At 40.0% G+C, this 12,284-nt stretch overlaps 1 protein-coding gene across 1 annotated transcript in view; it reads right to left on the reverse strand.

Moving 5' to 3' along the window:
• Nucleotides 1–3,101: 3,101 nt before the first annotated feature.
• Nucleotides 3,102–12,284, reverse strand: part of TRIM9 (tripartite motif containing 9) — a 145,749-nt gene continuing 136,566 nt past the window's right edge. Inside the window, exons 8-10 of the mRNA XM_006872349.1 lie at nt 9,144–9,447; nt 5,575–5,737; nt 3,102–3,164 (exon numbers count right to left, since the gene is read on the reverse strand). Of these exons, the coding sequence (XP_006872411.1) occupies nt 3,102–3,164; nt 5,575–5,737; nt 9,144–9,447 (530 nt within the window). The remainder of the gene's footprint in view (nt 3,165–5,574; nt 5,738–9,143; nt 9,448–12,284) is intronic.

Genomic DNA, 12,284 nt, shown 5'->3' on the forward strand with positions numbered 1-12,284 from the left:
ACATAACAATTGTGAGGATGGTGGAGAACCAGTGTTTTGTTATATTGTACTATAAGGAGCTCTGGTAGCATAGTGGTTACAAATCAGGCTGCAAACCTCAAGGTCACCAGTTCGAAACTACCAGCTGGTCCACAGAAGAAAGATGAGGCTTTCTGCTCCTGTAAAGATTTGCAGCCTCGGAAACCCTGTACAGGGTCGCTATGAGTTGGAACCGACTGCACGCCACATAACCACCACTATGATGTACATATATGAGTTGGTACTACCTTAACAGTGGCACATAATAGCAATACTATTTTCCTTATAATAAAAAATGAAGGAAGTTCATTTTTAACAGGTAATGACCATGTAAGTAAGACCAGCAATGTAATTATTATAGAATGATTGTTTTGTTTAATCACTTAAAAATGTTAAAAGAACTAGGTTTGGACTAGTAAGTGACACTATATTTTATGCAACAAGATTATGTTGTTTTTGATAAGTGCCGCTGAGTTGGTTCTGAGTCATTGCAACCCTGTGTAGGGTTTCTGAGGAGCGGCTGGTGGATTTCAACTGCCGACCTTGCGGTTCAAAATGACCATGTGCTCCAGTGCATTGTCCTGCAGTATCACACCAGGACTCCAAGGTTATAGGTCTTTTTGAAGCACTTTTGTTAATAGTCATTTTCAATGCTGGGAGATACATTCCACTAAGCATCTAAACTATGGGTATGTCATATGAAGTTAAGGTTCAGAAGTTAAATAAGACTAGAGACAGTAGCAGTGCGCTCAAGGGATGAACAACATGTAATTTCAAGATTTTTGGCACTTTCCAAGGATCCCTTGGGTGGTGTACATGGTTAAGCATCTGGCTATTAACTCAAAAGTTGGCAGTTCAGATCAACCCAGAAACATCTCCGAAGAAAGATCTGGTTATCTGCTTCAGAAGATCACAGATATTGCCAACACTATAGAGTGCAGGCCTACTCTGATATGTATGGAGTCTCCATGAGTTAGAACATACTCCAGAGCCACTGGTTTTTATTTTCAGGATTCTCCGATTACATTTTGTTGTTGAATTCATGCTCTGAAAAAGGTGAATTGTCACCCCAAATAGATTAGAATGAAGACATTCTATAGACACAGGATGTTCTCTCTTAAAAATCATTTATTGGCATAGCAGAAATGACATTTTTTACTAGTATGGTAGCATCAATAATTACAATTCAGTGTAAACTACATGTTACAAATCACTGGAAATCTAATTAGCAGGATGGAATTAATAAAGAACATGAATAACTATGAGTCTACAGCGGCCCAGCCATCGAGTCTCATTAGAGATTAAATCAAATATCAAACTATTGTTGCCCTGCAACAGAGATTTTTCTATAGCCAAGAAAAACCACGTTGGACATAAACAGGATAGCACCCATTCAATAAATTAGGTACACTTACCTAGAAAAACATTGTAACTGATAGAAATAATCTAAAGAAAGTCAGCACAAAAGTAAATAATTAACTATTTACATATACACAATACATTTTGCCAAAGCTTTAACTGGTTAGCTTTCTCATCCTACCTTACCTCTTCCTTTGTCTTTGTTAGTTTTTAATTCGTGGTGAATTTCTTGGCTCACTGGCAAATATTTAGGTAATTAATCAGAACTTCCTGCAGTCTTTTCAGGTCCTAACTTGTCTACAACTTCATGTCAGCTGAAGATTCTGAACGGTAACTCTATATAGAAATAATAAACATAGTGATACCATACAACTTCATTTTCTTCCAAACATTATTTGAACTACTCCAGAAACATTGTGAGTGGCAGCAGGGTGGATGAATTTTTCATTTGTAGCAGGCACAGGTAGTATACATGGTAAAAAACGTGTGTATCCTGAGAGTGTGAATGCATGGATTGCAACTTAAGATTTAAGATCTCCCGTTACTGAGTATGGTTCCTCCTCCCTATGGTCACTAATGATAATGTCCTTAGTTAGTGAATTCTATCCACTAGGAAAAAAATGAACACCTGCCATCTATTTTTAAGGCTTAGTGTCAACGTAGCATTATCATTATTACTAAAGAAGGTCTAGTAATGAGCCATAATTTAAATAGCACAGTTGAAAAGTTATTAAATTGGTACTTAGAGAATAGGGTAACACATTTATCCTGTGGCCAGAATGTGTGATTTTTTTTTTTCAGCATAATTCTGGGCATCTGAAAGGTCTTGCCTCTCTTTGTTCCTTGTTTCCTTTATAGAACATATTACCCTCTGTAATTATTTGATTTGATTTCTGGTTTGTTCTCCTTCTAGCACATGAGTTCCAGGAGGGCAGGGACCTTTTCTGTCTTACTCAACACTGTGTCTCCGGTGTCTAGAGCAGTGCATGGTCCTTAGTAGGTTTCCAATGATATGTATCAAATAAATGAACCAAATCCCAAGTGCCCAGGTCTGCACTATATCTAGGGGCTTCATAAATGGCCAGAGTTTCAGGCCTGTCATAATGATCAGTCTACCTTTACAATCCCACCCTACTGTGAATCTTTGTGCAGCTCTGTAGCTGATATTTCGGTGGGTCAATGGATAGTAAATCTTCACAATGCTAGATTAATTTTGCCCATCTACATAGATTAGCTCTGCAGAGTGAACACTGCATGAGAGGTAACAGGACAAGACCATTCTAGAACATAAACTGCAATCTCCAAAGTCAGCTCATTCTTTCCTGTGACCTCTTTATCTGCTAGAAAGCATAATAAAAAAATCATCAGGTGAATTTTCTCTTGGCATTGCCAGTTCTGTAAGTCACCAATAAGATGACCAGAAACAAAATATAACTCATCTAAGTAAAAAACTAAGTTCAAAAATAGCACAATTTGGGAGTGACGTGGTGGGCTGTTTAGGTCCTGTGTTGGTTGGAATTACTGAACATGGAAGTAAACGCAGGCATTATAGCAGTGGAGACGCTGGAGGGAAAGGGGCAGAGCTGTGGAATGTGAAGACTGGACAACCAGCTATTCTCTCTTCCTCCTCCCTTTTCTTATCCTGCCACACGCTGAGCTCCTCAATGCCACTCTTTTCTTGGGTGGAGGTAAAAACAGGCAGCTGGTGCCTCCACAGTGCATCCTTAGGCTATTGATGCTCTGCTGGAGTAGAAGTCAGGAACTGGGAGCCCAGTGTGAAGTGTGACCTGGAGAAAGAAACCGAGTCTTGTGAGGTACCCCAGGCGCCCCCCCCCCACTTCCCATACTCAGTGCACCCGCAATACAAAAAGGGGTTCTTCTCACTTCTCTTTAACATCTGCTCTCAAGAGCCAAATAGAATACTTTCTACGGTAACTTGGAGGGGTCCCAAATCCTTGATGACACTTAATAATATGGTCCACCTGCTTCTTTTAAGAACGGTAGGGGGAATACATTTCTTGTGACTGAAGGCACAGGTCTTGATTTGTAGGTAGCAAAGTCAGTTGGCCATACTGTAGTGACCACTGCCAATTTCATGGATTAGAAGAGACAAACTTTTTTCTTATTGCTCACTTGTCATTAAAACTAGAGTAAATCTTTCATTCTGAGGTTGCATATATTATTGCTCATTACAAAGAAGCACGGCCACTATGTCACCGATTTCTGTTCATCTTCATGCCTCAATAGATTGCTACCAAGGAAAGACTAGAATCATCTCATTCACTGCTCTCATTTCCCCACCTTGTCCTTATCTTCTTCAGACCTCAAGAGTCTCTATTTGAAGATTCCCAGAGTGTCTTGGAAACCCTTGAAAAATATTTCTAATATTACATTTTTGGAAAGGGAGGTAGCTACAAATGTGGAAGATTCTGAATGAAGTTTTTTCTGAGATTCATTTTTGGGTGATTTATTGTTTGTTTGTTTTTGTTTTTGCAATGTTTTTAAGTGCCAGCACATCAGTTCTAACTCATAGCCACCCTATATAGCAGGGGTGTGGAACATCTAGCCTGTGGGCCATATTAAGGCCCTTGAAATAATTTGGCTTGGCCCTGCCAAGGCAATCGCAGTTCCAGCTATCACATGATAGCAAGCTAATTTTTAATTTGATAATTTTGTAAGGTCCATGAATGATGTTATAAATATCCAAATGACCCTTGTATAGGGTTTCTAAGGAGTGGATGGTAAATTTGAACTGCCGACTTTGTGGTTAGCAGTTCAGTGCTTATCTTATGAGTTGGTCTCTGAAAGATTAGACCCCAGTCTCCTGGAAATCCTCATTTAGTTGCAGGAATAGGGGAAGGCAGGAGTCACTCAATGGAATCTGTAGCATCTTTCTGACTGGGTTGCAATTACTTTTACTACATATTCTGATAAATGATGATTACCCTCCTTCCTTGCTTGCTCCCTTGCTCCCTTTCTTTCTAATAGTCCCCAAGACTATAGTTCTGGATAGAGCAAAAATCACCTGCAGCACTTTGGGTTCTTAAACCCGATCTATCTTAAGGCAGCGGTGTCCTAGCTGTTGATGAGAGACCCAGCTCCCAAGGAACGTGACAGTCAACAGTGGCTGGCAGAGTACACCTTTCCCTGAACTGCTTTTATTTCTTCTATCTGCCCCTCTCCTTGACCTCTCATCTGCCCCAGCCTACTGGCCTCTTTGCTGTGCTGTGCGCATGGGGCCCTCATGCCTTAGAAACTTTGCGTATGCTGCTCTCTCTGTCTGGAAAATGTTTTGTTGAGTTTTCCACACATTTCACCCCCTCATTTCCTTCAAAGCTCTGCTCATCTGTGACTGCAACAAGGTCTATGTAGCCTGACTGCCCTGTTTAGGATTGCGACTGCACTCCTCGGCTCTACATCTCTTGGTGCCCTACCGTGCCCTTGGTCTTTTCTCTGCTACATATATCACCTTCATACTCACAATATACTATAATGAACTTAGTGACAGCTTTCTAGTTCTGTTCCCTGTAACTCTATGTAAGCTTTATGAGGCCAAGGTTTTTAACTGTGTGTTTGTTTGTTTTTCCACTGGCAGTATCCTAAATGCTTATGTTAGTGTATGGCATGTTGTAGGCACTCCCTACAAACTTGGTGGATGAATGAATAACTGAGAAGAAACTGTTGTTTTATAGCTACACTAAATCACAAGTAACTTAGAGAAAGGAATTATGCATAATTTTATATCCCCAGAGCACCTAACAGAGCTGAACACGAGTGCTGAAACCGTACCAATACTTCAGTCTCCCATAGATACTTCTCCTCAAGTGATCTTGGAGCTTTGTCCAAGTCATTTTGTTTGTTTTCAAGCCAGCTGGTTAAACAGTTTCATTTCTGCTTAGTGATGAGACTAGAGCTCAGAGAAACACTCATTGCCAAACTGAGTAGAACTCCAATTTCCAAGTTGCTGTTAACTAGACTGTGGCCACATATAGAACAATCGGTAGTGCTTTGGAATCATATACTGATTTGGAATCACATCTATTAATGTTGAAGTCTTTCTCTCCTTCTTTCCTCTGGGTCTTGGTCCGGGCTTTCAATTGTCAGTTTAACTCTTTGAGAGATTAGTTTAATGTCATGGACAGCCTTTGAAGGAGCTGTCATCAGTAGCTGCTTTTACAGTGAGGGTACGGTGCTTACCTGCACATTCCTGTTCAGGCTGACTGCAGGGAAGAACAAGCCCTCCACATTCTCAAACGCAATGGGGCCTTGCTGTTCATCGTTGATAAAAAATGTCAAGGTTTTTCTATTTAAGTCGAGGAGGACCCCAATTGTGGCCCCTTTGTTGATCCCTCCCTCAGTTCTGTGAGAAAAGAAAACAATTGGAGTTCACTTGATTATCATCATTCTAGAAACTTCTTTCTGTATGGTTGAACCAGTGCTTCTCAACATTTAAAAACTTGTCTCCCCCAGGAGCCTTTTTAAAACATTTTTTTAAAAAAAAATAATTTTTAAACAATTTCTTTCTTCATCCATGGCATTAACTTTTACTATCACAGATATATAGCATATCTATTAACATACTATAAATATATCTGTGCTTTATCAATATAAAAAGTGAGTTCAATTTTCCCTACCTAAATCATCCCCCTCCTTCTGGGAGATATGGTCCCCTGTTGAGAATGCCTGGGGGAAACCTAGGCTGCTTTTCTGTTGCTGAAAGTGAACTCAGTCACACAACACAGACTCTCCACCACTGAGCCCAGGGGTAGAGAACGGAATACAGAAGACTAAAGAAATAGCCAGAGACCTATCATACTTGTGGTGCATACTTTGCACAAATGCTGTAAATTAAATACAACCAGTTTCAAAATTCTTAATTTGAAAGTCAAAATAAAGAAGCACTTAAGTTCAACCTAAAACATAAACAAATTCCGACTGTCATTGAGTTGATTTCTGACTCACAGCGACCCTGTAGGACAGAGTAAAGCTGCATTATAAGGGTTCTGAGAGACTCACTCCTTATGGGAAGAAAGAGTCTCATCTTTCCACCTCGGAGCAGCCTGTAAGTTTGAACCACTGATATTTCAGTTAGCTGACCGATGCTTACCTAAAACATACACATGAGTAACTGGATTTGGGGCTTTGTGATACTCATTACACAGAAAAATTCATTCTGGAAACATGGTAATTTTTTGACGTGTTGATTTTAATCAAGAAGTTGGTGGTTGTGTGCTGTTGCGTTTATTCCAACTCATAGTACCCTCTACAAGGTTTCCAAGGCTGCAAATCATTATGGGAGCAGAAAGTCTCACCTTTTTCCTGTCGAGTGGCAGTGGATTCGAACTACTGACCTTGCGGTTAGCAGTCAAACGTGTAACCCACTACACTACCAGGGCTCCTATATCAAGGTAGCATAGTAGTTATAAGCCAGGCTGCTAACCTCAAGGCCAGAAGTTTGAAACTACCAGCTGTTCTGTGGGAGAAAGATGAGGCTTTTTGCTCCCGTAAAGATTTATAGCTTTGAAAACCATATACATGGTTGCTATGAGTCGGAACTGACTCCATGGCACACCATCACCACTAAAGGCTCTATAAAATGTCAACATCCAAAAAGAGGAGTCTTCCACTCAAAGAAATAGTTAAACCCTAAGAGGTGTAGACTCTTTGGAGTCCTGGTGTGGCACAGTAGGATAAGCACTCAACCACAAGGTTGGTTTGAACCTCAAGGTTAGTGGTTCAAACTTACCATCCCTCCTCAGAAACCCTGTACGGGTAGCTATGGGTCAGAACGGACTTGACAGCACTTAACAATAACAACAAACAACAAGGCATTGTAGAAATTTTAAGGAATCTGCATACAAGTACCATTTTACAAAATTATATTTTACTGATGTTTCACAAAGTGCCTTTTTACATGGAAAATCATATTTGTCTTTTCTCTCCTTCTTTGAGGTCTAGTAATAGCAAACCTCACTCTCCTCTCAGCAGAGCACAGAATTTAACAGTGCTGTTATTCTTGTCTGGCATGCAAAATACCGACTGTACAAAGTCACGAAGGAAGAGACAGGAATAATGAAATAGCGCCTTGTTAATTCACAGGTTCAGCAATGACAGCACAAGAAACAAGCATGCAGTTTGCATGCAAGCAGACATGTTTATCTTTAAAAATGTGCTTATCTGCATAGTGTGGTAGTTGTGTTTTTACCCACTGCTCCATTCATAATTAATGAATCTAGAGGGGAAAAGTAAGCATGATACATGGGTGGTGGCATCAAGAATCTAGTGACACAATGTACAACCCTGAAGATGACTGCTTATGTACATCTAGTAGAGGTTGGTATCAAGCTGAAGTGGTGTGTGTACTTAGTCCAGTCCACAGTGAGTAATGCAACTCAGAATTGAATTGTATAGGCAGTACTCTGGGGAAAGGAAGGGAAAGTCCTAGGAATCTGATTAGCTAGAGACGGGTCAGTGATGATTGTACACAGAGAAACCTGAGATAGTGGACTCAGTTCTCCTTGCTTTCCTTTTGGTCAAACGGAACACATCTGCTTTTGTTTCCCTCCCCAGATACACCAGTGGGAATGCACAGATCCTGGAGAATTCTTTGAGAACAAAGTAGGCACTTCTCTTTCTGGAAAACGTCTGAAAAATACTTTTGAAGAGGGAACATAAATCAAATGAAATTGAGGGGGAAATGATAGTATGTGTTAAATTATAATTTCCCATATTTTGATCGAGGCTTGGTGTGGTGCTATAGGATAATGCACTGGACTACAAGGTCAGTTTGAACCGCGAGGTCAGCAGTTCAAGCTCACCTGGAAAACCCTATGCAGGGTCACTGTGAGTTAGAACGGACTCAATGGCATTTCACAACAACAACAACATATTTTGGTAGTAGAGGAAAGCCCAAGGAGATTATTAGATTTTCTTTGCCCAGCAAACTGATGCTCTGAATTCAGAAAATAATAAGAGAGTACTTCAAATTATAATGTTATTCACACGGGCATCCATCAGATCTAATTTAATGAATGCTTTATTTCTGAGTAGTAGTATTGATAATAATCATAATAAAAACAATGATTTCCATTTTTAGATACTGCCAATGTGCCAGTCAGTGCATTAGGCATTTTCACATGTTTCCATCTTCAGATTACTCCTGCAGAAAACAAAATTCTATTATGCTAATTTGGTGGATTTGGAAACCGAGGTTCAGAAAAATTAGTGATTTGCCCCAAAGCACTTTTCTGAAAACTGTAGGTCTGACTTTTGAACCCTGGACTGTTTTCTTTAATGGATGTATAATGGGGAGCCTTAGTTTCTAGACATAGCAATGAGGGGTCACGGAAGTGCTCACATCTCTATCGTTATGCAAAAGATCACCAGCAGGAGTGAGTCAGCCAAGAGTAATAGTACTCCTGTGCTGCTTAATGAAGACCACCCACTGGATTTCCTTACTCTTCTCTACTTAGTAGGTCTTTGAACTTGACTTTCAATGCATTAGACAGTTCATTAAACTGTTTGATTCACTTTTCTTGTACATGTCATTTGCTATTATGCTACCAGGTGCAAGGAAGGGTAGCATGAGGAACTTTGATAGCAATGAAGGGAATCTTTTGGTTGGTTCTAACCTTTGTTGTGGATATTTGAGAGCTCTTTGCTAATGGGGGTGTTTGGAATAAGAGACGAGAAAGTCTGTGCCTGGGGGTCTCATTCCTGACCTGAAGCCAACGTGAAGAAGGCTTGCTTTGGGGGCTTCAGGGTACCTGTTGGTGTGCGAGTTGTTGTGCATGAACCAGCTCCGGTTATTGTCCACATACATTGCCCAAGCTTTGTCGTCCTTTCCTAACATCACATCCTTCATCACATCAATTCGCGCCACACCGAAGGCAGGGTCAGGGTGGTTGTCGTAGCGATCCACGGTGAGTTCCCAGTAGTGGACACCTTTGGAGAAGCCTGTCTTCCCAAGCACTACCCGGTCATCGTAGCTACTGCAGGTCACGGTCAGGTTGTCATTGGAGAAGATGATGTCAGAGTGTGCTGAGCCGGGATCAAAAGCAAACCAGGCCACTAAGAACAACAGAAGAGAGTTGGGTTAGTAAGGCTGACTCAGTGAGCTCAACACCATGGTAGACTCCTGGGAGGGTGAGGAGCATTGTGTCCGTTTCATGCTGCCATGCAGGAAGGAGGTGTCCAGGACCAGAAGGGGCCATAAGTGAGCAGACAGGGAGCATGTCCTGGGAGGCGGTACTCTCTGCCCCCAGAAGCAGAGGGAGGACCCATGACCGATTCAGCAGGGGTTACCTGACTCAGACTGCACTCCCAGCCAGGTGATCCGGGAGTAAAGTGGCATCGATTTTGGAAGGTTCAAGTCCCTTCACCTGGTGCCTGGCAGAACAGTGCACCAGAGACATAAAGGGAGAGGGGACCTGCTAAGATGTGTGAGTAACTCTTTGAAATGGGGAGGCTAGGATCTAGAGTCCTAAATGGAGGAGGGATAAAACACACGAAGTGAAATCAGGAAACATCCCTTCAGCAGAATGGCTAAAATCTAGTGGTTTGAAAAATGCCCTCAGCGCTCGTGAAAGCTCAAAGACTGCAAAGCTATCGGCAACATGAATTAATTTTCATGAACGGTCGGGATTTGGATATAGGACAGATTGCTTCCTTCATAGTTTAACACTACAGTTTGCATGTTATTCCTAAAAGTAGCAGGTGAAATATTTTGCTGGCGCAGTAGGTATTTTGGACATTGGGTGCAGGTAGAATGATGTCTTTGTACATGATGCTTTGCCTCAAGTTCTTAACTGCCTTTCGACTCTGGAGAGAGATGTAATTGCTGATTTGGTGAGTGTGAGCCACCTCACATGCACTTCGGTCTTGGCTATTTGTAATAAAAGAAGAAGGTTGTTCCATACCTGCCAACAGCTTTTTAATGTCAACTGTTGTCATTCCAAGTGAAAGGCATGGAAGAGAGAAATAGGAAGCAAAATGGACATTGATAAGAAACATATCTCTTTTGATAATCTAATACCCAGAAGGGCTTAATTTAAAACGTTACACACACTACAACAGTTGGCCTGACTTGTACCTTTACCTATGTTTAGTGCTTGTAAAAGGGGTTTGCACTGATGTATAAAGAAAGTGGGGTGGGAAGAGGGGAACTGTTCGCTTCTTTGGGGTATAACATTACAAGAACACAGGTAACATTTCCTTTTTTTTTTTTTTTTTTTTTTTAAGTATTTGAGAATTTGTTATTTGAGAATGACAGACAATTTTATTGGCATAAAATAAGTTTTCACCATTTATTTTGTGAAAGAAATTCAGCATACCAACCACATAAATAAAACATAATAATTACAATAAATATACTTGCCTAATTGAGAGTAAGGTGCAGACTGTGGCTCAAAATTGCATCCTATAAAGAGATACTACACATCAAAGCTATGAAACAACAACCAGGTTGGTAAAATGACTTGTAGATACTTAAAAAGTACCCACTGAGTAGAGTCAGCAGAGGCCTGATTCATTAAAAACCAAAGCCCTTTTCATGTTAGTTTACATTGCTGGGTAAAAATTGTTTCTCTTCTCTTTCAAAATGAAAAATAGATCTTTTTACCATGAAAGAAATCCTCCTCCAATTGACTCTAATGAAATCTCATCATTTTCCATGTTCAATCTTTTCCATTAAAGGTTGCACATTATGCACAAAGGTTGCACATTGTTTTGAAAAGGAGAAACAGTCTTCCAGTTGAAATTGAGAAATCACCAGGTGTTGATAAAACTTCACCCAACATCACTATTGTATACATTTCTAATTCTGCCTGTGCCAAAAGGCCTTGTTGTGGCTTGGGCCGGGTTAAATGACACATATATAACTAGACAGGTAATATACTCCATGTATTAATAAAGGCATCTGATGATTACTAATAATGACATGAATTGAATTCAGTAAAAAAAAATATCTTGTCTCCTTCCTAGTTTATTTTGTTACATAATTTTTTTCTCATCTGATGAAAGGGAGGGGGAAATGGTGAGGCTAGGCGTTACTTTGGAGAGATATTAGAATCATCTGTGGAGAATTTTCAACTCTTCCTCCTCCATGATTTGGATACCCTCACTCCATGGAAACTTGGATCCATCAGGGTGGGGGAAGGCATGTCTAGTGTTAACATATTCACAGGTGAGCTATAAATTTGAGTGGTACTGGGAAATGATATAAAAATTAGTACTAGGAGGTAGAGAAAGGATTCTTTTTTTTCAATGTAGTGAGACTTTTCTATTCTAATTTCCATAACAATAGAAAGATAATACTCGTAGACTCACTGCTGTTGAGTTGGTTCCAGTTCATAGTAACCTTATAAGACAAAGTGGAACTGCTCCATAGGGTTTCTAAGATTGCAGGTATTTACTGAAGTTGACCGCTACACCTTTCTTCCTGGAGCAGTTGGTGAGTTCAAACTGCCAATTTGTCTTTACAGCTGAATTTTTTTAACCATTGTGCCATCAGGGCTTTTAAAGAATAATGCACTGGATTAAAATAATTTTAGAAGATTTAAGAAAGCAATTTAATAGAAAATAGGTTGAATAACTTAATTTTTTTTTAAATTAAATTTTATGTGTTTACTTTGGATCAGCTAATTTTTTTCTGTTGTGAATTCACATACAAAAGAATAATTTTCTCCCAGCTCATGGCTGATTTTTCTATTGGATGTCACATTAATTCCTATTCCTGCATTAGCACCTAATGACAACAAAGCACTAGGACTTATAAATGGAATTTCATATCCAGCTTAGTAGAATCTGAATAGGGCTTTAAAATTTTTTACATGAATCGTGCCTTGTGCTGATCTTTTTCAAACAAATATTCTCAAATATTTTACACTACTTTAAACACACCATTATAC

Source organism: Chrysochloris asiatica, unplaced genomic scaffold, assembly GCF_000296735.1.
Source record: "Chrysochloris asiatica unplaced genomic scaffold, ChrAsi1.0 scaffold00194, whole genome shotgun sequence".
Taxonomy (NCBI): Eukaryota; Metazoa; Chordata; class Mammalia; order Afrosoricida; family Chrysochloridae; genus Chrysochloris; species Chrysochloris asiatica.